The sequence below is a fragment of the Ailuropoda melanoleuca genome, chromosome 10 (assembly GCF_002007445.2).
Source record: "Ailuropoda melanoleuca isolate Jingjing chromosome 10, ASM200744v2, whole genome shotgun sequence".
Lineage (NCBI taxonomy): Eukaryota > Metazoa > Chordata > Mammalia > Carnivora > Ursidae > Ailuropoda > Ailuropoda melanoleuca.
The window spans coordinates 38,621,403-38,639,831 of NC_048227.1; the positions used below are offsets into that span (position 1 = coordinate 38,621,403).

General features: G+C 54.7%; 4 protein-coding genes across 4 annotated transcripts; all 4 read right to left on the minus strand.

Moving 5' to 3' along the window:
- Positions 1-620: 620 nt before the first annotated feature.
- LOC100472013 (hemoglobin subunit alpha) lies at positions 621-1,807 on the minus strand. The gene is made up of 4 exons (XM_002920155.4): positions 1,770-1,807; positions 1,311-1,499; positions 998-1,202; positions 621-851 (listed from the first exon to the last, which is right to left on the minus strand). The coding sequence occupies exons 1-4, from the start codon at positions 1,805-1,807 to the stop codon at positions 723-725; spliced, it is 561 nt and encodes a 186-aa protein (XP_002920201.2). The 3' UTR covers positions 621-722.
- Positions 1,808-3,086: 1,279 nt separating this feature from the next.
- HBM (hemoglobin subunit mu) lies at positions 3,087-3,879 on the minus strand. The gene is made up of 3 exons (XM_002920154.4): positions 3,744-3,879; positions 3,378-3,582; positions 3,087-3,272 (listed from the first exon to the last, which is right to left on the minus strand). The coding sequence occupies exons 1-3, from the start codon at positions 3,833-3,835 to the stop codon at positions 3,144-3,146; spliced, it is 426 nt and encodes a 141-aa protein (XP_002920200.1). The 5' UTR covers positions 3,836-3,879; the 3' UTR covers positions 3,087-3,143.
- A 165-nt stretch (positions 3,880-4,044) lies between these two features.
- On the minus strand, positions 4,045-6,115 carry LOC100471516 (hemoglobin subunit zeta). The gene is made up of 3 exons (XM_002920153.4): positions 5,989-6,115; positions 4,861-5,065; positions 4,045-4,722 (listed from the first exon to the last, which is right to left on the minus strand). The coding sequence occupies exons 1-3, from the start codon at positions 6,081-6,083 to the stop codon at positions 4,594-4,596; spliced, it is 429 nt and encodes a 142-aa protein (XP_002920199.1). The 5' UTR covers positions 6,084-6,115; the 3' UTR covers positions 4,045-4,593.
- A 10,668-nt stretch (positions 6,116-16,783) lies between these two features.
- On the minus strand, positions 16,784-17,956 carry LOC100471271 (hemoglobin subunit zeta). The gene is made up of 3 exons (XM_034669550.1): positions 17,835-17,956; positions 17,146-17,350; positions 16,784-17,007 (listed from the first exon to the last, which is right to left on the minus strand). Exons 1-3 carry the CDS (start codon positions 17,927-17,929, stop codon positions 16,879-16,881), a joined length of 429 nt encoding a protein of 142 aa, XP_034525441.1. The 5' UTR covers positions 17,930-17,956; the 3' UTR covers positions 16,784-16,878.
- Positions 17,957-18,429: the final 473 nt, after the last annotated feature.

Below are 18,429 nucleotides of genomic sequence, written 5' to 3' on the forward strand. Positions count from 1 at the left end.
GGGGGGTGGTGGGCTGTGGGACTCAGTCCCTTGGGCATCGGACTCTTGGTTTCCGCTCAAGTCGATAGAAGGAGCCCCGCCGCGGCTCCGAGCTCAGCACGCAGTCTGCTTGTCTCTCTCCCTCTTCCTCCCCTCTTTCTCGCTCTCTCTCAAATAAATAAATAAATAAAAGCTTAAAAAAAGAAAAGAGTGTGGCAAAGTTAGGACCCCTCCTATGTCTCACCCCAGAGAGGAAACCTTCCTTGGAAGTCGGGCACCACCTGGGCCTGGAGCATGATTGAGCCCATTCTCAAAAGCATCAGCCTGGGGGCGCCTGGGTGGCACAGCGGTTAAGCGTCTGCCTTCGGCTCAGGGCGTGATCCCCGCGTTATGGGGTCGAGCCCCACATCAGGCTCTTCTGCTATGAGCCTGCTTCTTCCTCTCCCACTCCCCCTGCTTGTGTTCCCTCTCTCGCTGGCTGTCTCTATCTCTGTCGAATCTTAAAAAAAAAAAAAAAGCATCAGCCTGGCTTCTCCTACCGACCCTCTCCTGGCCGCTGCCGAGAGGACCCTGCTGCGAAGCGAGGAGAAACACCACCCCTGCCGCGGGACGGTCGCAGACAAAGAGAACCGAGGCGTACAGAGGCTGCAGCCCACTCAGACTTTATTCAAAGATCGGGAAGTTCAGGTGCGCGGAGCGCAAGAGGCCCCAGGCCGGGAGCGGGAGGGTCGCGCGGCTCCAGCTTAACGGTATTTGGAGGTGAGCACGGTGCTCACGGCGCTGAAGAACTTGTCCAGGGAGGCGTGGACGGCAGGGGTGAACTCCGCGGGGTGGTGGCTGGCCAGGGTCACCAGCAGGCAGTGGCTCAGGAGCTGCGGAGACAGGGGACGTCAGGGGCCGTCGGGGCACGCGGCCGCCGGCGCTCCACCTTCTGCAGCCCAAGGGACTCCCCGTCCTGCTGGCAGGGTTCGCTGCGCCCTCCTGGCCCAGGTCTCTCCGGGCCGGCCCGCGTGCTCACCTTGAAGTTGACCGGGTCCACTCGCAGCTTGTGCGCGTGCAGGTCGCTCAGAGCGGACAGGGCGCCTGGCAGGTCGTCCAGGTGCCCCACGGCGGTGGTCAGCGCGTCGGCCACCTTCTTGCCGTGGGCCTTGACCTGGGCGGAGCCGGGGCTCAGGTCGAAGTGCGGGAAGTAGGTCTTGGTGGTGGGGAAGGACGCGAAGGTCCTGCGGGAGGAAGGCGTGGGCGAGCCAGGGTTAGGTGGGGCGGTGGAGGACAAGGGCTGCGGGGGGCGGCGGAGCCCTGACCCCGACAGGGGAAAGTTGGGTCCTCACCTCTCCAGCGCCTCGCCGCCATACTCGCCAGCGTGGCCGCCGATCTTATCCCAGGTGGCCTTGACGTTGGTCTTGTCGGCGGGAGACAGCACCCATGGTGGCTTCTTTCTGAGTCTGTGTGAGGACCAGAAATGTGCGGGGCGGGGAGTGCGCGAGCATTTATGCCCGGGGCGCGAGGGGCACGCCCTCCTGGGCCGTGCTCATTGGCTGGCCCAGTGCCAGGAGGTGTCCAGAGCGAGTGCTGGTGGGGGTCCCAAGGCCACCTTCACTCTCACTGTTCCGGGCAGACCGAGATCCAGGTCTCTGTGGTACCCTCCAATTCCGCTCCTGTGGTTCCAGGAAGCCACACAGGTTCCCAACCCACCCGCCGATCACCGGCTTTTGCTCCGAACCTGGGGTATTTGCTGGTTGGGAAGGAGAGCACAATAGTTTCTGAAGTGAAACAAGCTGCCTTTGCACCAAACTTTCCCCAGGACCAAGAGCTGTAGACGGTCCATGTAAACAAGGAGGGTGAAGGAGATAATGTGGGATCAGGTGCTCCAGCCCTCCTTCCCCTAATGGTGGGCAGGCGCTCCGGGCCCCCCTGGGGTAACAGGTGCAGGCACCGGCTGTGGAGTGGGGTGGGTGGTTCGGCTGAGGCATGGTCAGGGCTAACCCTCCTGCATCCTTTGGAATTGGGGGCGTCTGGCCAGGTCAGGCTCAGTGCTCCCTGCACCGACTGGGATTGTCAGCTGGGAACTTTCCTCATGCAGCGTCTGGTGAGCTCCCAGAGTCCCACTCCGTGGCCTCGGTCCCTTGTTGGAGAAGGTTCTCAGTAGAGCGCTAAGATTCCTGCTCCAGTGCCACAGAGGGGGAAGAGATTGACCCTGGGGACTGGGTCTGGGGGTGAAGGAGAGGAACGCCTTGGTTGGGGGACCTGCAGAGACTGAAAGGAGTGGCTGGGCTGGAGTGGAGGTTGGGTGACCCTAGGCCTGCCAGGTACTGACCCTGCTTTGTGATCTTATAAATTATTTCAGAGACCCGGCGAAGGGTGTGGATTTTTGTTTGTGTTTACGTCTCATGCATTAGGCTCAGACTGCTCCTGGCATGTCCTGTATCACAGGGCCATTGTGTGAGCGGGGTTCGAAACCTGCTCTGTCTGCCTGATCGTACCCGTTAGGAGTTCTACCCCAGCCCCCACCCCAGGAGATTCAGAGGAAAGGGCTAACTTGGCTATGGCAAAGTTTGCTGCAGATTGAGCGTCGTGGGGAGGGAGGGAAGGGGAGAAGTTCAGAGGAGTCCTGGCCCCGAACTCTGACCTCTGGCCAGGAACTTGACCCTTGGGCCTAGGTGCCTGCATTTGTCTGCAAAAGAGGTGAGGAGTCCAGCTGGTAGCTCCCAGCAGGAGTTATGCAGGGAGAATGAATGAGTGAATGCAAATGTGCTTTGTGAACGGTGTGTCACCGTGTCACCTCACCGTGGGTGTGTTGGAAATAAACTGCACCCTAAGAACCTCCCACGTTTTAGCACCCACTTGCCCCCCTCCCCATTTCCCCATCACAACAGGGCAATTGTTCTGTTGAAGGCTTTGGGGAATCCACACCCTGCCCAGACCCGGGATTGTCAACCCAGGAACTGTTCCCATTTGAGAGTCCCAGGCCCCCATTCCTTTGTGCGCAAAGGTTCGGGATTGCACCCTAAGATTCTGGGAGGCTCCACACGGGACCAGGAGCTTCTCTGCCCAGGCACAATAACCTCAGCCCACACGCTCCCCAAAGACCACACACGGGCAGGCTCTGGCGTTTGAGGCCTATTTATTGACATGCAGAGATCTGATCTGGGGGACGTGGGGGCTCAGCGGTACTTCTCCGTCAGCACCACCGCCACGCCGGTCAAGAACTTATCCCAGGCCGCCTGCATCTCTACGGTGAACTCGCCCTGCAGGTGGGAGGCCAGCACCACCTGGAAACACTGGATCAGCAGCTGCGGGAGAAGGGGCGGATGAAAGGGGGACCGCCTCCGCCAATTCCCTCTCCAGCCCCAACCCCGCGCGGAGCGCGAACCCTACTGAGGCCCGGGCGGGCTCACAGGGAAGTTGGAGGGGTCCACGCGGAGCACTTGCGCGTGCAGGTCGGCGAGCGGGCTCAGGGCCGCCCGCAGGTTGTCCATGTGTTGCACGGCCACGCCCACTGCCTCGAGCATGCGCTGTCCGTGGGTCAGCAGCTGAGTCTCGTCAGGGCACAGGCCCAGGTGTTGGAAGTAGATCTTGGTGCTGGGGTAGACCGTGAAGAGCCTGAAGGAGTAGGTGGGGAGTGACGACGGCGGCCGCGTGGTCCCTGCAGCGCCTGCATGCTCAGACACCCCGGAATCTCCCGCCTCGGCCGCTCCGCGGGCTCAGGCCCTAAAACCCCGTGACCGCCTCCCTGAGATCCCGGAAACCCCGCCTCAACCCACCTGAGCAGCAGCTCCGCCCCAAAGGACGCCTCGTGGCCGGCGATCAGGTCCCAGACCTGCGCAACCTGGGCGCGCTCTTGGGCGCTGAGCATGGCGCTGGCGGGGCGCGCTCTGGGGGCCCCTCCCGCCGCGCCCGCCTCCTTATAGCCTCCCCACACCCCAGGCGCCCCGCCTGCCCTTATCTGCCGGACCGCGGCGGGAGCGCGGGGACCCTCGGCCAGCACGGGGAGAGGTCTCCAGCCCAGGCCCCTATCGCCGCCGAGGCCCCCGCCTGGGGGCCCCCAGCTAACCCGCACTGACTCACGCGGCTGTGCGGGCGTGCGTTTGCTGCAGACTTTGGCTGGATCTGGAATCACTCCCGCGCGGGCAAAGTTAGAGCCTCTCGGGAGGGAGCCGGTGGAGGGATTGGGAGAGAGAGCGCTGGGCGGGGAGGGGAGCAGCGATCGAGTCATGGGTCGCCGCAGCGCGGGACCTCTGACATCAGGCACCCAACACGCTCAGTAAAGCAACAATCTTTGGGCGATTTGGGAAACAGGAGAGGGGCAAACGCCTCTGACCTGAGAGAAGCGCAGGGGCCAGCCTGGGGCTGCTCTGCCCCTTCCCGACTCTGGGGTCCGTAGGCGCAAGGATCGACCCAGAGCACGCTTGGGGCGGCCTTCAAGTCGGTGGTGACACTGGGTCGGCCGCATTCCTGCGGCTCCCGGTTTCTTTCACTCCCCTCTTTCCCGCCAATACTGAGAACGCAGGAGCCACTCCGCCCTCATCCATTTATTGGAGAATCTCGGGAGGAAATATGGAAGAAGGTTCAGGGGCAGGAGGGGCCGCAGCCGCCCTCGTCCGGCGGGTGCGCTCAGCGGTACTTTTCGGTCAGGACGGAGGACACGATGGACAGGAACTTGTCCCAGGCGGTGTGGGCGTCGGCCGTGAAGTCGGCGGGGAAGTGCGAGGCCACGGTGACCAGCAGACAGTGGGACAGGAGCTGAAGGGCGGGAGGGCGGCTCCGTGAGCGGCCGGGTACGGGTGGGGGCGTGCTGGGGGCGGGGCGGAGCACCTTCAGCCGAGACCCTGCCCCTCCCCGCGCTCCTGGTTCCCGCCAGGACCCCAGGCCCGCGCCCACCTTGAAGTTGACCGGGTCCACGCGCAGAATGTAGGCATGCAGCTCGCTCAGCTTGGCCAGGGCGCCCGCGATGTTGTCGATGCTCTTGACCGCGTCGCCCAGGGCGGCCACCACTTTGGCGCCGTGCATGTGCAGGTGCGGGGAGCCCGGGTGCAGGTCGAAGTGCGGGAAGTAGGTCTTGGTCTGCGGGTAGCTGGTGAAGAGCCTGCGTGCAGGCATGGTGTGAGTGCTGGAGGAGGGTGGCCTCCCGTCCAGCTCCCCAAGATCCCTGGTTCCTTCTCTGAGCTCGAGGACCCACGTGACACCTCGCCACCGGACCTGCCAGCTCAGCAGTGCATTGCTCCCTTTTTTTTTTTTTTAAGATTTATTTATTTATTTATTTATTTATTTGAGAGAGAGAGAGACAGCCAGCGAGAGAGGGAACACAGGCAGGGGGAGTGGGAGAGGAAGAAGCAGGCTCCCAGCGGAGGAACCTGATGTGGGGCTCGCTCCCAGGACCCTGGGATCACGCCCTGAGCCGAAGGCAGATGCTTAATGACTGAGCCACCCAGGTGCCCCAGTGCATTGCCTTCTTGACACCCACTTTGGTCTCAGACTGCTGCCCCTCTCCCAAGCTCTGTCCCATGGTCTGGAGACCTTCAGCCTCCATGTGTCCCCTGCTCCCCACCTCAGCCCTATTCCTATTCCTTGCTCCCAGTTGACCCTGCAAACCCACTGTAGGCCTCCAGCTCCTTTTCACCTCTTGCCTGGCCACGGAAACCTCCTTCCCAGCCCCAGAACCAGGCTTCCTACTGGACAGTCTGCCAGAAATAATGCCCTCTCCAGCCCTATAGCAAGGAAGATCTCTTCAGGGAAACTACCTGGGATCAACTTCCTGCAGGATTAGGGACCCTGATATCAGTGCTTGTAGTCTCTTGACCGCCTCCTTAGGCACTTGGGGCCTTGGAGGAGACACATCCACGGTCCTCTGGAAATATCCTGGGCCTGTCCCAGCTCAGACCTCAGTGAGCGTAGGGTCAGTCGGAGGTCCATTCAATTCATCTTCCGTCCTCGTCCTCGCTGACCCCTCCTCACTGGCCCCTGTCCTCGCCAAGCCCACACTGGCACTGGCTCCGTCCCAGCACTCACCTCTCCAGGGCCTGGGTGCCAATGGCATCTGCCTGAGAGGAGATCTTGTCCCACATGGACAGGATGATGGTCCTCTCCGCCTTGGTCAGAGACATGGTGGTAGCTGAGCTGGGCGTGATCAGGACTGGCCTCCATGGTGCTCAGCCCCCAGGATCCCTTTATATACATGGAGCCAGGGTGGGGGCCAGGCTGTGGCCACTGGTCTGGAGAGGGGAGAGGGCTGTGGGGGTGGGTCTCTTATCAGACCCACTGAGGATGTGTGGTCAGGGCCTGGCGGCACTGGTGGGGTGAGGGGCTCTCACTCTGGCCTCCCCCCTGCTGGGCCACAGCTAGAGTCCAAGTTGCAGGGAGATAAGGACCCAGGCCTGGGTGGAGAGTCCACATGTGAGCCCAGCCCCATGACTGGCCTCCACAGTCATTGTCCCTGACCTCCCTGTCCTTGTGAGGGAAGGGCGACCTAGAATGTGTCAGGCTCTCACAGAAACACTCCCTCCTCCTTCCTTGTCTTTACACCTCTTCAGTGCACCTTATGAACCAGTTTACAGATGAGTGAACGGAGGTCCACAGAGGGAAACTGAGGCCAGCTGTCACACGGAGTGAGTGACCATCTTGGCTTCAGACACTCTGCCTCTGCTATGTAGCCCTTTCCTCACCTGGGTGAGGTTTTTCTCGCCCAGCAGCTTGACTGGGGGGAACTCTCCCAGCTGGACACCCAGGCTGGGAGGAGGCTTGGTTCTTGACACAGAGCCTCGGATAACATGAGCCTACAATTCCACCTGCCACATTCCCATCACAGCCTGTACTCTTTATTTCTAGCTCTTTACCCTCCTAGCTTATTCCCTTTCCCCTTTCCCCCACCAGGCAACCATTCTAATGTGCTTAACATGTTCCTTTAGTTAGTATGTGTTCTTGCAAAGGGTAGATTTTTAGGCACATATTTTAAGTTAAATTATGGCTTGACTTTTAAATTTTAACATAATCATTTCCTCACAAGCACACCTTTTTTGAAATACAGGAATTTATTTAGGGATGGCTGGGTGGCTCAGTTGGTTAAGCGTCTGCCTTCGGCTCAGATCATGATCCCAGGGTCCTGGGATCGAATCCCAGTCAGGCTTCTGCTCAGCGGGGAGCTTCTCCCTCCTCGGCTCCCCCTGCTTGTGCTCTCTCTCTCTCTGTCAAATAAATAAATCTTTTTTAAAGGAAGAAATATAGGAATTTGAAAAAAAGATTTATTGATTTATTCTTTGAGAGAGAGAGAGAGGGTGTGTGGGGGGAGGCGGAGGGAGAGGGAGAGAGAATCCCAGGCAGACTCCCTGACGAGCGCGGAGCTGGACACAGAGCTCGATCTCACAACCCTGAGATCACGACCTGAGCGGAAACCAAGAGTTGGTGGCTCCACCAATGAGCCACCCAGGCGCCTCTGATAATGTGTTCTGAACAGAGAAAAGGGCTGGACACATGGCAGTGGCAGCAGCTCCCACCTCTGAGCGAGGACGGTCAGGGTTACTCCCCTCTGTCTGCTGGCGCATAGAGCCGTCAGCTGAGCTGGGCTGTCCTGGACCTTACCCGCCCCTGGAGCAGGGAGCTGGGGCCTCCTGGCAGAGGGGGCTTGCAGCCCGTCCCGGAGCCCAGGCCTGAGTCCGGTGGGGAAGTCCGAGAGTTTCCTCCTCTGGCCCCTGCCGACACACACCTGTCACACACCCGCCACAGCCAGCGCCGGGCTGCCTTCCAGAGAGCACCCCGTGGGCTCAGAGGAAGAGGCCCCCACGGCGGTGCTGCGCCTGGCCTGAGCCAGCGCTCACGGTGCAGGCTGGCTTCTCCTCAGCCCAGCCGCGTTCAGGGTGCCCCTGGCATCTGCTTGTGGGGCGCGTGTGGTGGCGCCGGTTTCTGTCCGCGGCAGGGACAGAGCGCTTTCCCGCGTGACGAACGCAATCTTCGTGTTCATTTTCACCGGTCACATGAACTTGGTTTATTTCTGAAACTTGTTTTATGAACACACACACACACCATCTCCACATACTCAGGGTTTTCTTGAACACACACGTTGTGCATGTATTTAAGTTTTTTAAAAAAAATTAAAAAGTTAAACTTGTTGGGGCACCTGGCTGGTTTAGTCGGTAGAGCATTCGACGCTTGATCTCAGGGTTGTGAGTTTAAGCCCCGTGTTGGGCTGCACACTGGTGTGGAGCCCACTTAAAAATTAATTAATTAAACTTGTTTATTTTTTATTTTTTTAAAGATTTTATTTATTTATTTGACACAGAGAGCGAGCACAAGCAGGGGGAGCAGCAGGCAGAGGGAGAAGCAGTCATCCTGTTGAGCAGGGAGCCCGATGCAAGGCTCGATCCCCGAGCGGAAGGCAGACGCCCAACCGACTGAGCCATCCAGGTGCCCTGAGCACGCAGCTCTTGGTCTTGGGGTCATGAGTTGAGGCATAGAGATTACTAAAAAAGTGTGTGTGTGTGTGTGTGTGTGTGTGTGTGTGTGTGTGTGTGTGACCACTGAAACTATGCCTGAGAGCTCACATGGGGTGAGTTATTCTCCCCATCCCAGAGTCTGGGGCTGCCAGGGTCCTCACCTCCAGCTTTAGAGGGGGCCGGTTAGCACTGCATCCTTAAAGGCTTCCTAAAAGCCACCCTTTCTGTTCATAAAAACAATGCATGTTTCTTCAGACCTCTTCAGGGAGTCTACAGACTATGGAGGTGAACAGAAATCAGCAATATCTCACTGACAACATTTTAGTGTTGTTTTCTTCCTTGAGCTGAATTACCTTGAAAACACATCTTCACGTTCAGCACACGTGTACCCGTCACAGCTGGCCCTGGGTGTCAGCTTGACCCAGCCACTGAGAAGCTGAGTCTGAAACCAAAAGGAACCCTTTGAGGCTCTCTGTGGGTGCCCTTGCTGGCTGGGTGCCGTCACCATCACTGTGGGCAAGTCTGAGGTTTCGCAGAAATTACCTCCATGTCCGTGTCTTCACAGAAGGTGAGGACGATATTCAGGCCCCACGCTAGGGAGAGGACCCACAGGAGACTGCCAACCCCTTACCTTGGAAAGTCCTCCCAGGAGGGGGTCTCCAGCCAAAATGGAGGGTGGGGAGGGGATCGGAGGGACTCACAGTGTGCCAGGTCTGGGGAGGGGTGTGAAGGGACAAACGTAGCGATCAAAGGGGCAGTTAATCGCTCTGGAGTAGGACTTGGTCTCAGGGTGCCAGCCCTGAGCTGCCTCTATCGACCTTGAATGCCCAGAGGCTAGGCAGAGGCAGGGGCTGCAGAGGAGGCCAACCTTTGGCCCAGGGGTGCCTTGGCGAGAGGGGCAGGGGAGAAGCCAGGCAGGGCCTGAGGGCAGAAGACAGGGACTCTTTCCCCAGTTCCTAGGGCAGTCCACAGTATCCCTTCCTCCTGCAGGCTGGGGCTTTGGTCTGTACCCCAAGCCCATCCCAGGCGTACCTCCCAGCCTTTGCCCGATACTTAGCATAGCTAAGAGTACCCTTTGCTCCCCAAATTTTCCACTCTTCCTTTCTTCCCCTGGTTAGCTTGTTCTTAGTCTCCATCCTGTCCCCCTCTCTGTCTGCCCTTCATCCATCTCATGACTTTAACCTCCCTCTGTGACCTGGGACTCCTGCTGACATCTTTGTAGACGCCCTTTCTGAGCTCAGACTATCCAGGGAGTGTTTCCCCATCTCACCCGTGCATCTTCAGTGAAGCCCTATCTTCCCTTCAAAGCCTGTTCTTCCCTGCTCCTGCCTTTCCCCTGATCCTGGTGGTGGCAGCACCGTCCTCTCTTCCCAAGGCTCAGTCCACCTCCTGGACCTCCCTCTCTCATCCCTGAAAACTGCGGTGAGGGAAAGCCTCCTGCCCCGTCCTGCACCCTGCCCTCTCGGCTCTGCTCCCCACCCTCTGTTTTCCTCAGCCCCCTGGAAGACTCTTCCCCAATGTTGTCAGTGACTTAAGTGTCACCGTGTTTATAGGCCCACATTGACCACCCCATTTAAAATCGCAGCTTCCTACCCTTGCCTGTGCGATCTCCCACCTGCTCTACTTTTTTTTCCCCTCAGAAAATAACTGTTCTCGTTTATTTTCCACTACAATGTGAGCTCAGGAAAGCAGAGAATTTTTGTTTCAGTGTTGTTTCCTGGTCCATTCCAAGCATCCCAAACAATCAGGACTTCCCAGAGCAAGCTCCCCCAAAGTACTTGTTGAGTGAATTAGTGGTCCTCAACCCCATGGCTGTCTTCTCTCTGAGCTGGTGGTCCTGCCTGCCCTGCATCCAGACACTGAGTGCAAGGCTTGGAGTACCAGGAATGCTTGGTCACTACCTGCCTGATGGTGGACAAGGAGTTGGTTCCTGCCCTCATCGGGCTGACAACCCACTCAAGTCTTCAGATCCACCAGAACGAACAGGCACTGGTTTTTTGAAATGTGAAGGGTCCCTGGGGTCATCTGGGGCCTGGGGGAAACTGGGGCCCAGTCACAAAGCCCATTAGAGGCAGGGCCAGAGCCTCAGGAGACTCAGACTCGGGCCTCTCCCTGGGCCTCTCCCTGGGCCTCTCCCATGCTGATGTCAAAGGCCCCTCTCCTGGCAGTCAGCTCCAGGACAGCCAGGCACATGGGCTCACACTTCATACCCCAGACCCATGCTTCTAGGCAAGAGTCCTTCTAGGTCAGAGTCCTCCCTGGAGAAGGGGGTCCTACCTTGAGCACCTCCACTCAGGACAGAGTCTGTCTGCAGCACTGAGAACCCCCAGGCCCTAACACCAGGCAAACAGAAGGAACAATCTCCAGCAGGCTTCTGAGAGCATCCAGAAGCTCCATGCGCTCCTCGTGGATTACATTTGACCACCTCTCCTGTGCCAGGCCCGCCCTAACAGCTGGGGCACAGCAGGGGACACACAGACAGAAACACCTGCTCGCTGGAGCTGATGTTCTGGGGAGGAAGGTGCACAATACACAGTGAGTACAGTAGGTAAGCCCAGCAGCGAGGGAGAGTAAGACAGCGCCTGACATCCGGGCTGTTGCCACAAAGCCCGTGTTCTCCTGGGACTGTCACGCTCCAGGCCAAGAAGGACCATGTGAACACAGAGAAACTGCAGGCATGCCCAACATCCCCATCCTGGCTGATAAGGGGCACTGCTGCTGTGCCAGTTCAGCTCCAGCCTCCGTTTGCTTTTCCCACCCTTCTAGATAAGAAGTATTAGGAGACGAGATCATAGGGCTACACCGACATGTTGGCAGCATCCAATCCAGGGCAAAGCCCTGCTTCCTCAAGCCCAAATCACTAAATACCAGGCCCAACCCTCTAGCTAGGAGTTTCGCCATTTCCCATGGTGGGTGGTCTTCTCCATGGCAATGAGTCGAGGAAACCAACTTTGTGTGTTTTGTATATTTTATCACAAGAAAATGAGAACTTGGTGGCCAGCGTCCTAGGTGATCCTGCGAACCTGCACGGTGCCAGGAGGCGTGTGCTGTCAGATTGCCCACTGCTGGTGATGCCAAGTGTGATCACTTGCTCCAGGAGGGAAGCACCAGCCTTCTCCACAGTGAAGGTCTCCCTTTCGCCCTTTGCAGTTAGCCAGTAATTTGAGAGCATTCGCTCTGGCACTGTGGAAATATCCTTTTCCAAAGAAACGTCATCCTATGGTTTCAGCAATCATTGATGATCCTGCTTGAACCCTATTTCATCGGGGATCATAGATTTGTGATGATTCGTGATGATTCCTTCTGTACTGATGAGCTGGTGTTCTTTTGTGTGGGGGCTCTCCTCATCAGCTGAAGGTGAATGACAGTTACTCTAAAAGGTAGGATTTATGCTTAACTATTTTCCGTACCAGTTTTTATAGTAAGCTGTCACCGGCGGCAAATACTTACTCAACTAGTGGCAAATAAATTTCTCTCTCTCTTTTTTGATTAACACTATGTAATCATGGATTTTTAATTTATTCAGTGTTTTCAACAATTACAGTTGTTATTTTTTGATGCTCAAACTGTCTCAGATGTGGCCGGTGGGGGCCTTCCTGCCATACCCCTGCACTCTGTGAATATTTCCTTGCTTCCTGGAACAATAATATCTTCTATACTCACCGTTACTTTCTCTGTCCTGGCCCTGGAATCAGCCATTGATTCAAGGAAGTCTGGAGCTCCTTTCAGTGAGGGATGCTATTTAGAACTAGGATCTGGGTGTTGATTGAACTTGTAACTGTTGGGTGTCATTTCTGCTAGGATCTTAGTAGTGGACAGAACTATGAAATATACATGTGAAACATGAGTTTACAACGGTATTTCCAATTCAAACTGTATGTAGTTTGTAGTAAAGAAAGTTTAAATCATAAAAAAACTTTCTAACCTTTAAAAAAAAAGATTTGTTTATTTATTTTAGTGGGGGAGGGAGGGGCAGAGGGAAGAGGAAACAAGCATACTCCCTGCTGAGTGGCTTGATCCCAGAACCTTGAGATCATGACCTGAGCCAAAATCAAGCATCAGATGCTTAACTGACTGAGCCACCCAGGTGCCCCTAACCTTTTTTCAAAGTAAACTTGTGGGGCTTGAACTCATGAGATTAAGAGTCTCACGCTCTATAGACTGAGCCAACCAGGCACCCCAATCATAAAAGATGTTTTAAAACAAAAAAAAATGTCATTGTTTTTATATTTGCATCTGTTTTCACTTAGGCTGAAAATAGTGGTTCCTAATGGCATGATATTTTTACTTATTTGCTTTTATCCTACAAAATAAATAACGTAGTTTCAAAATTGTGATATCAACTACTGGTGCTAGTTGGCATATGCTGACTCAATTGGGATATTGGTAACATGCAGGAAATTGATCAAATAAGTAAGTATTTTGAGTACAATGAGAGCCAGGTTTCTCACTTTTGTGGGAGGGAAGCAAGAATAAACCATGTGGTATTTGACTATTTGACTATAACTAGAGAGATTGGTGTGAGGTTACGGTTTCTAATGCACGTAGATAGACATAGAATGTGTGTGCGTGTGCATTTATTCATGCCTATGTGTGTATATAAATGTAAATATATCTCTTCGTTCTTCCCACTGAGAGGGACTGGAAGCAGTGACACCCAGATCCTGCTTTCCAAATACCATTCTCCACTAGGAGGAAACAGAACTATGTGGGGATATGGCTGATGTTAGGTTGGTGCAGGGAAAGTACAAGATGAGCCTGGAACTTCATTTGGCAGAAATAAGGAATGTAGTCAAAGGATGATGAGGACACATCGAAGGACTCCTGAGTCAGTTTGTCTAAATCGGGGACAGTTTGGGGATTAAAAAAAATGATGATTGGCAAAAGATCATAACCCACTGAATAAAATGGGAATGAGTGAATATGATATATATTTAAAAAGATAATGGGACGTAAAAAGTCTTCCTTATGGTAGAATGGCTACTAATAACTGTAGAAGGAACGATGGACAATTGCCATCATAGTAACAATTGATATAGGCAAGGGTCATCACTGGATGCTAAGAGTGGTGGGTGAAATTGTATAAAGAGCAGGGTATTTTCATAGTCTCAAAGTGTCACTTTGTAAAACATTTGTTATCAGTGAGAAAGCATAAACTACTTCCTAATTAGCTTTGTCGCGGAGAAACTCGGCAGACACCATTTCAACTAGGCGACCCAGGTGGGGAACAAATCGAGGTCATGTGCTATGGGATGCCCTGAGGTAGACACAGCCTCGCTTCTGCAGTGCTCCCGCCAGAAATGAATAACCTGAAACCTCATCATGAGAAAGTAACGGGCAAGTGCTCTTCAAAATTAAGGTCATGCAAGGAAGGACCGAAGAGCAGATGGAAGGGGACTAATGCAATGTTGTTGTTGTTGTTGTTTAAATTTTTATTTAAATTCCAGCTTGTTAAAAGCAAGGTTTGATCCTGGACGGGTCAAGGACGTCGCTGTGCAAAGGATAACGTGAGGATGAGACCTCTGGGTAGTGGGTTTGGATCAGTGTCAATCTCCTCGTTTTGGTGGTTATTCTCTGGCTATGCAGTCCGATGTTCTTGTTGACTTGAGGATATACACCAAGTATTTAGGGATATGAAGGGTACTAAAGGGGAACCATATCTGCATCATACTTGCAATTGGCTCAGAAAGAAAGAGCAAGAAAAGTACCTGTCGTGAATGCTAACGATTGGGGAGTCCGGATGAAGAGTATTCGAGAGTGTTTTGTCTTATTATCATTTTATTTTATAGACTTACTGAGATATGATTCACACGCCATATGGTTCACCCACTTAAAGTGTACAATGTAATGGTTTTTCTTACATTTATGGAATTGTGCAGTTATCACTGCAATCAATTTTAAAATATTTTCACCCCCCCGAAAGGAAACCTTGTACTCACTAGCAGTCACCCTTATTTCTCCATCTTTGTGGGTTGTTTTAAAAGATTTTATTTATTTATTTATTTGTCAGAGAGAGAGAGAGAGAGAGAGCACAGCAGGGAGAGAGGGAGAAGCAGACTCCCCGCTGAGCAGGGAGCCCAGTGCGGGGCTCGATCCCAGGACCCTGGAATCATGACCTGAGCTGAAGGCAGACGCTTAACGACTGAGCCACCCGGGTGCCCCTCTCCATCTTTGTCTTAATTCTTGCAAATTTTTGATAGTTGGAAATCTATTTTTTATTTTTTTATTTTATGTAGGCTCCACACCCAGTGTAGAGCCCAATGTGGGGCTCAAACTCATGACTCTGAGATCAAGACTTGAGCCCATATCAAGAATTGGTCGCTTAACCGACTGGGCTACTTAGGCACCCTGATGGTTTGAAAATTTGTATTTTTAATAAAAAAAAGATTTTGTTTATTTATTTATTTTGAGAGAGAGAGAGAGAGAGAGGGAGGGAGAGAGGAGCAGAAGAGGAGGGACAAGGAGAGGGAGAGAATCTCTAGCAGGCTCCACATTGAGCGGTGCTCGATCTCATGACCCCGAGATCATGACCTGAGCCAAAACCAAGAGTCGGTTCCTCAACTGACTGAGTCAGCCAGGTGCCCCTTGAAAATTTCTTTTTTTTTCTTTTTTTTTATTAAAGATTTTATTTATTTATTTGACAGAGAGAGACAGCCAGCGAGAGAGGGAACACAAGCAGGCGGAGTGGGAGAGGAAGAAGCAGGCTCATAGCAGAGGAGCCTGATGTGGGGCTCGATCCCACAACGCCGGGATCACGCCCTGAGCCGAAGGCAGACGCTTAACCGCTGTGCCACCCAGGTGCCCCTGCTTTTTGCTCTTTTTATTCTATTTTTGTTGATGTTATAGGTTTACGTGATTGAAAGGTCAAAACCACGGAGGGAGCTAGACTGGGGGAGCTCCCTCCACCCCTCCTCTTCATCCCCACCCATATTATTATTTGTAAACATTTCCAGTTTATCCTTGCGAGACTTTTTTGCAAAAATAAGCAAACACAAGGGGTCCCTGGCTGGCTCAGTCAGTAGAGCATGTGACTCTTGATTTCAGGGTCTGGGTTCAAGTCCCATGTAGGGCACAGTTCTTACCTAAAAAAGAACAAGGAGGGCACCTGGGTAGCTCAGTTGGTTAAGTGACTACATTTGGGTCGGGTCACAATCCTGGAGTCCCAAGACTGAGTCCTGCATCGGGCCTCCTCCTCAGCGGGGTGTCTGCTTCTCTGTCTGCTGCTCCCTCCTGTTGTGCTCTCTCTCATTCTCACTCTCTTAAATAAGTAAGTAAAATTGTTAAAAAAAATAAGGAAGCACACACAAACTTACGAAGACTCGCAAGTGCACACTCCCAGGGCTATGAACAGTCATACATGTGTGCCGAAATGCACATACACGGCACACACTCACACCCGTGTACGTGCACACACATTTGTATCTCCTGTCACTTTTTTCTTTCTTTACTAAACTCTATGCCCAATGTGGGGCTTGAACTCACCACCCAGAGATCAAGAGTCACATGCTCCACTGACTGAACTAACCGGGCGCCCCTCTCCGCTCCTTTCTTACAGAAAAGCTACCATGATACATATGCACCGTTCAACTTTTTTCTTTTTTCTTTTCCTTTTAATTTGATAAATCCTGGACATCACTTCACAGCCACTATTAGAAACTGTCCTCATTTCTTTTTCAGGGTACAGTTCTCTGCTGCGTGGGCGTCCATGGTTTATTCGTTCATGCCTCATGCCTCAGACGGACTGTGGTTTCTGGCCGTCAGAAAACTAAGCTGCCCCATTGTCCGCTGTAGCCGTGTCCCGCTCCCACCCGCACTGTGGAAGGTGGTGTTAATTTGCATTTTTCTAATTTCGAGCAAAATCGAACTCTTCCTTTTTTATTTCTGTGAACTGTGCTCTGACTCTACGTCATATCTGCCCCCCCCCACTAGACTGTCAGCTCCAGGGGGCGGACACTTTGCTTTTTTCATCTGTCCTACTAGAATCTAGAAAAATGCTTGGGCATTTTAGGGACCAATAAACGTTTTGTAGCGGAAGAACGGACGACCGAATGAGGGACTAGATACATTCGTGACACCTTGCTTTCTTGCTACGATTAAGCATAAACCAGGGACTGGTACAAACTCCTGAGCAAGAAGAATACCACGGTGGCCCCAGGGGCAGTCAGAGGGGCCAGGTGGGCGCCAGCGCTGACCCAAAGTAAAGGCCGGGGGGCGCCCTTTCTGCCACCCAATTGGACCCCGTGTGCCTCCCGAGCTGCGCTCTGCGCTTAGAGACCCTGGGGTCGGCGCGAAGGATTCCCGCAGCCCTCCTGGCGACCCCGTGCAGCCCCGCCGTCCCCCTGAGGGCCCCAGTGACCACAGAGGCGAGGCGGACGTGCATCGGTTTATTGGCATGCCAGTGCGGGGCTGGAGGGTTAGGGAAAGCCCCTGGAGCCGCGGAGGGGCCGCAGCCGCCCTCGTCCGGCGGGTGCGCTCAGCGGTACTTTTCGGTCAGGACGGAGGACACGATGGACAGGAACTTGTCCCAGGCGGTGTGGGCGTCGGCCGTGAAGTCGGCGGGGAAGTGCGAGGCCACGGTGACCAGCAGACAGTGGGACAGGAGCTGAAGGGCGGGAGGGCGGCTCCGTGAGCGGCCGGGTACGGGTGGGGGCGTGCTGGGGGCGGGGCGGAGCACCTTCAGCCGAGACCCTGCCCCTCCCCGCGCTCCTGGTTCCCGCCAGGACCCCAGGCCCGCGCCCACCTTGAAGTTGACCGGGTCCACGCGCAGAATGTAGGCATGCAGCTCGCTCAGCTTGGCCAGGGCGCCCGCGATGTTGTCGATGCTCTTGACCGCGTCGCCCAGGGCGGCCACCACTTTGGCGCCGTGCATGTGCAGGTGCGGGGAGCCCGGGTGCAGGTCGAAGTGCGGGAAGTAGGTCTTGGTCTGCGGGTAGCTGGTGAAGAGCCTGCGAGCGGGCGACAGCCACACTAGGTGAGGCCAGTGAGGTGCTCCTTGGGCGCAAAACTTACCCGGGGTTGAAAAGCCCAGCAGTCATGATACATCACATTTTAACGCAATATTTTAAAACATAAAAATTAATGCAAACAATTCACGCTGAACAAAACGCTACAGTTTTAGACAAGGCAGGATCCCTATTGCTGATTTTCCCTATTACCTCAGGCTCCAGTACCGCACAGCAGAGACCCACCCTCACTGTCCCACCATTCCAGAATTAGTGCATTCATTCATTTATTCATTCCACAGATGTTTGTGGAGACCCGGGGACTGGGCCCTGTGTGAAAGACAGTCTTACAGCCACGTACCCTCCCCATCCGCCTCCTCTTCCTTTCCTGCTCACTGACTATCATCCCCCCTCCTCGCTGACCCCTCCTCACTGGCCCCTGTCCTCGCCAAGCCCACACTGGCACTGGCTCCGTCCCAGCACTCACCTCTCCAGGGCCTGGGTGCCAATGGCATCTGCCTGAGAGGAGATCTTGTCCCACATGGACAGGATGATGGTCCTCTCCGCCTTGGTCAGAGACATGGTGGTAGCTGAGCTGGGTGTGATCAGGACTGGCCTCCGTGGTGCTCAGCCCCCAGGATCCCCTTATATACACGGAGCCAGGGTGGGGGCCAGGCTGTGGCCACTGGTCTGGAGAGGGGAGAGGGCTGTGGGGGCGGGTCTCTTATCAGACCCACTGAGGATGTGCAGTCAGGGCCTGGTGGCACTGGTGGGGTGAGGGGCTCTCACTCCACCCACCCACTCCTACCTGGGGCCTTAGAGGGGTGTTGGCCACAGCCTGACCAGAGTCCTCGAGAGATAGGGGCCTGGCCAGCCCAGGAGGCCATGCTTGTGTCTCTACCCCAGCTCTGACCATCCTCCTTGATTTCAGAATCACAGAACGGGGGAAGCCAACATTAGCTCAGCACACACCGTCCTCGGCTGGAACCTGCCGCGTTCTGCCTGCAGTGCTCCTTGCTGGGATCCTGCGGCTAGCACACCCTGGCCGCGTCTGTCTCCTCTCTCTCTGTTTCCATGATCCC

Coding starts and splice junctions, on each gene's coding strand:
- LOC100472013 (XM_002920155.4), bottom strand. CDS start 1,807: ATGGACCGTCTACAGCTCTTGGTCCTGGGGAAAGTTTG. Junction 1,203..1,310: donor GGCGGCGAGGCGCTGGAGAG/GTGAGGACCCAA, acceptor TTCCTCCCGCAG/GACCTTCGCGTCCTTCCCCA. Junction 852..997: donor TGGACCCGGTCAACTTCAAG/GTGAGCACGCGG, acceptor CTGTCTCCGCAG/CTCCTGAGCCACTGCCTGCT.
- HBM (XM_002920154.4), bottom strand. CDS start 3,835: ATGCTCAGCGCCCAAGAGCGCGCCCAGGTTGCGCAGGTCTGGGACCTG. Junction 3,583..3,743: donor GGGGCGGAGCTGCTGCTCAG/GTGGGTTGAGGC, acceptor CTACTCCTTCAG/GCTCTTCACGGTCTACCCCA. Junction 3,273..3,377: donor TGGACCCCTCCAACTTCCCT/GTGAGCCCGCCC, acceptor CTTCTCCCGCAG/CTGCTGATCCAGTGTTTCCA.
- LOC100471516 (XM_002920153.4), bottom strand. CDS start 6,083: ATGTCTCTGACCAAGGCGGAGAGGACCATCATCCTGTCCATGTGGGAC. Junction 5,066..5,988: donor GGCACCCAGGCCCTGGAGAG/GTGAGTGCTGGG, acceptor GCCTGCACGCAG/GCTCTTCACCAGCTACCCGC. Junction 4,723..4,860: donor TGGACCCGGTCAACTTCAAG/GTGGGCGCGGGC, acceptor CCCGCCCTTCAG/CTCCTGTCCCACTGTCTGCT.
- LOC100471271 (XM_034669550.1), bottom strand. CDS start 17,929: ATGTCTCTGACCAAGGCGGAGAGGACCATCATCCTGTCCATGTGGGAC. Junction 17,351..17,834: donor GGCACCCAGGCCCTGGAGAG/GTGAGTGCTGGG, acceptor GCCCGCTCGCAG/GCTCTTCACCAGCTACCCGC. Junction 17,008..17,145: donor TGGACCCGGTCAACTTCAAG/GTGGGCGCGGGC, acceptor CCCGCCCTTCAG/CTCCTGTCCCACTGTCTGCT.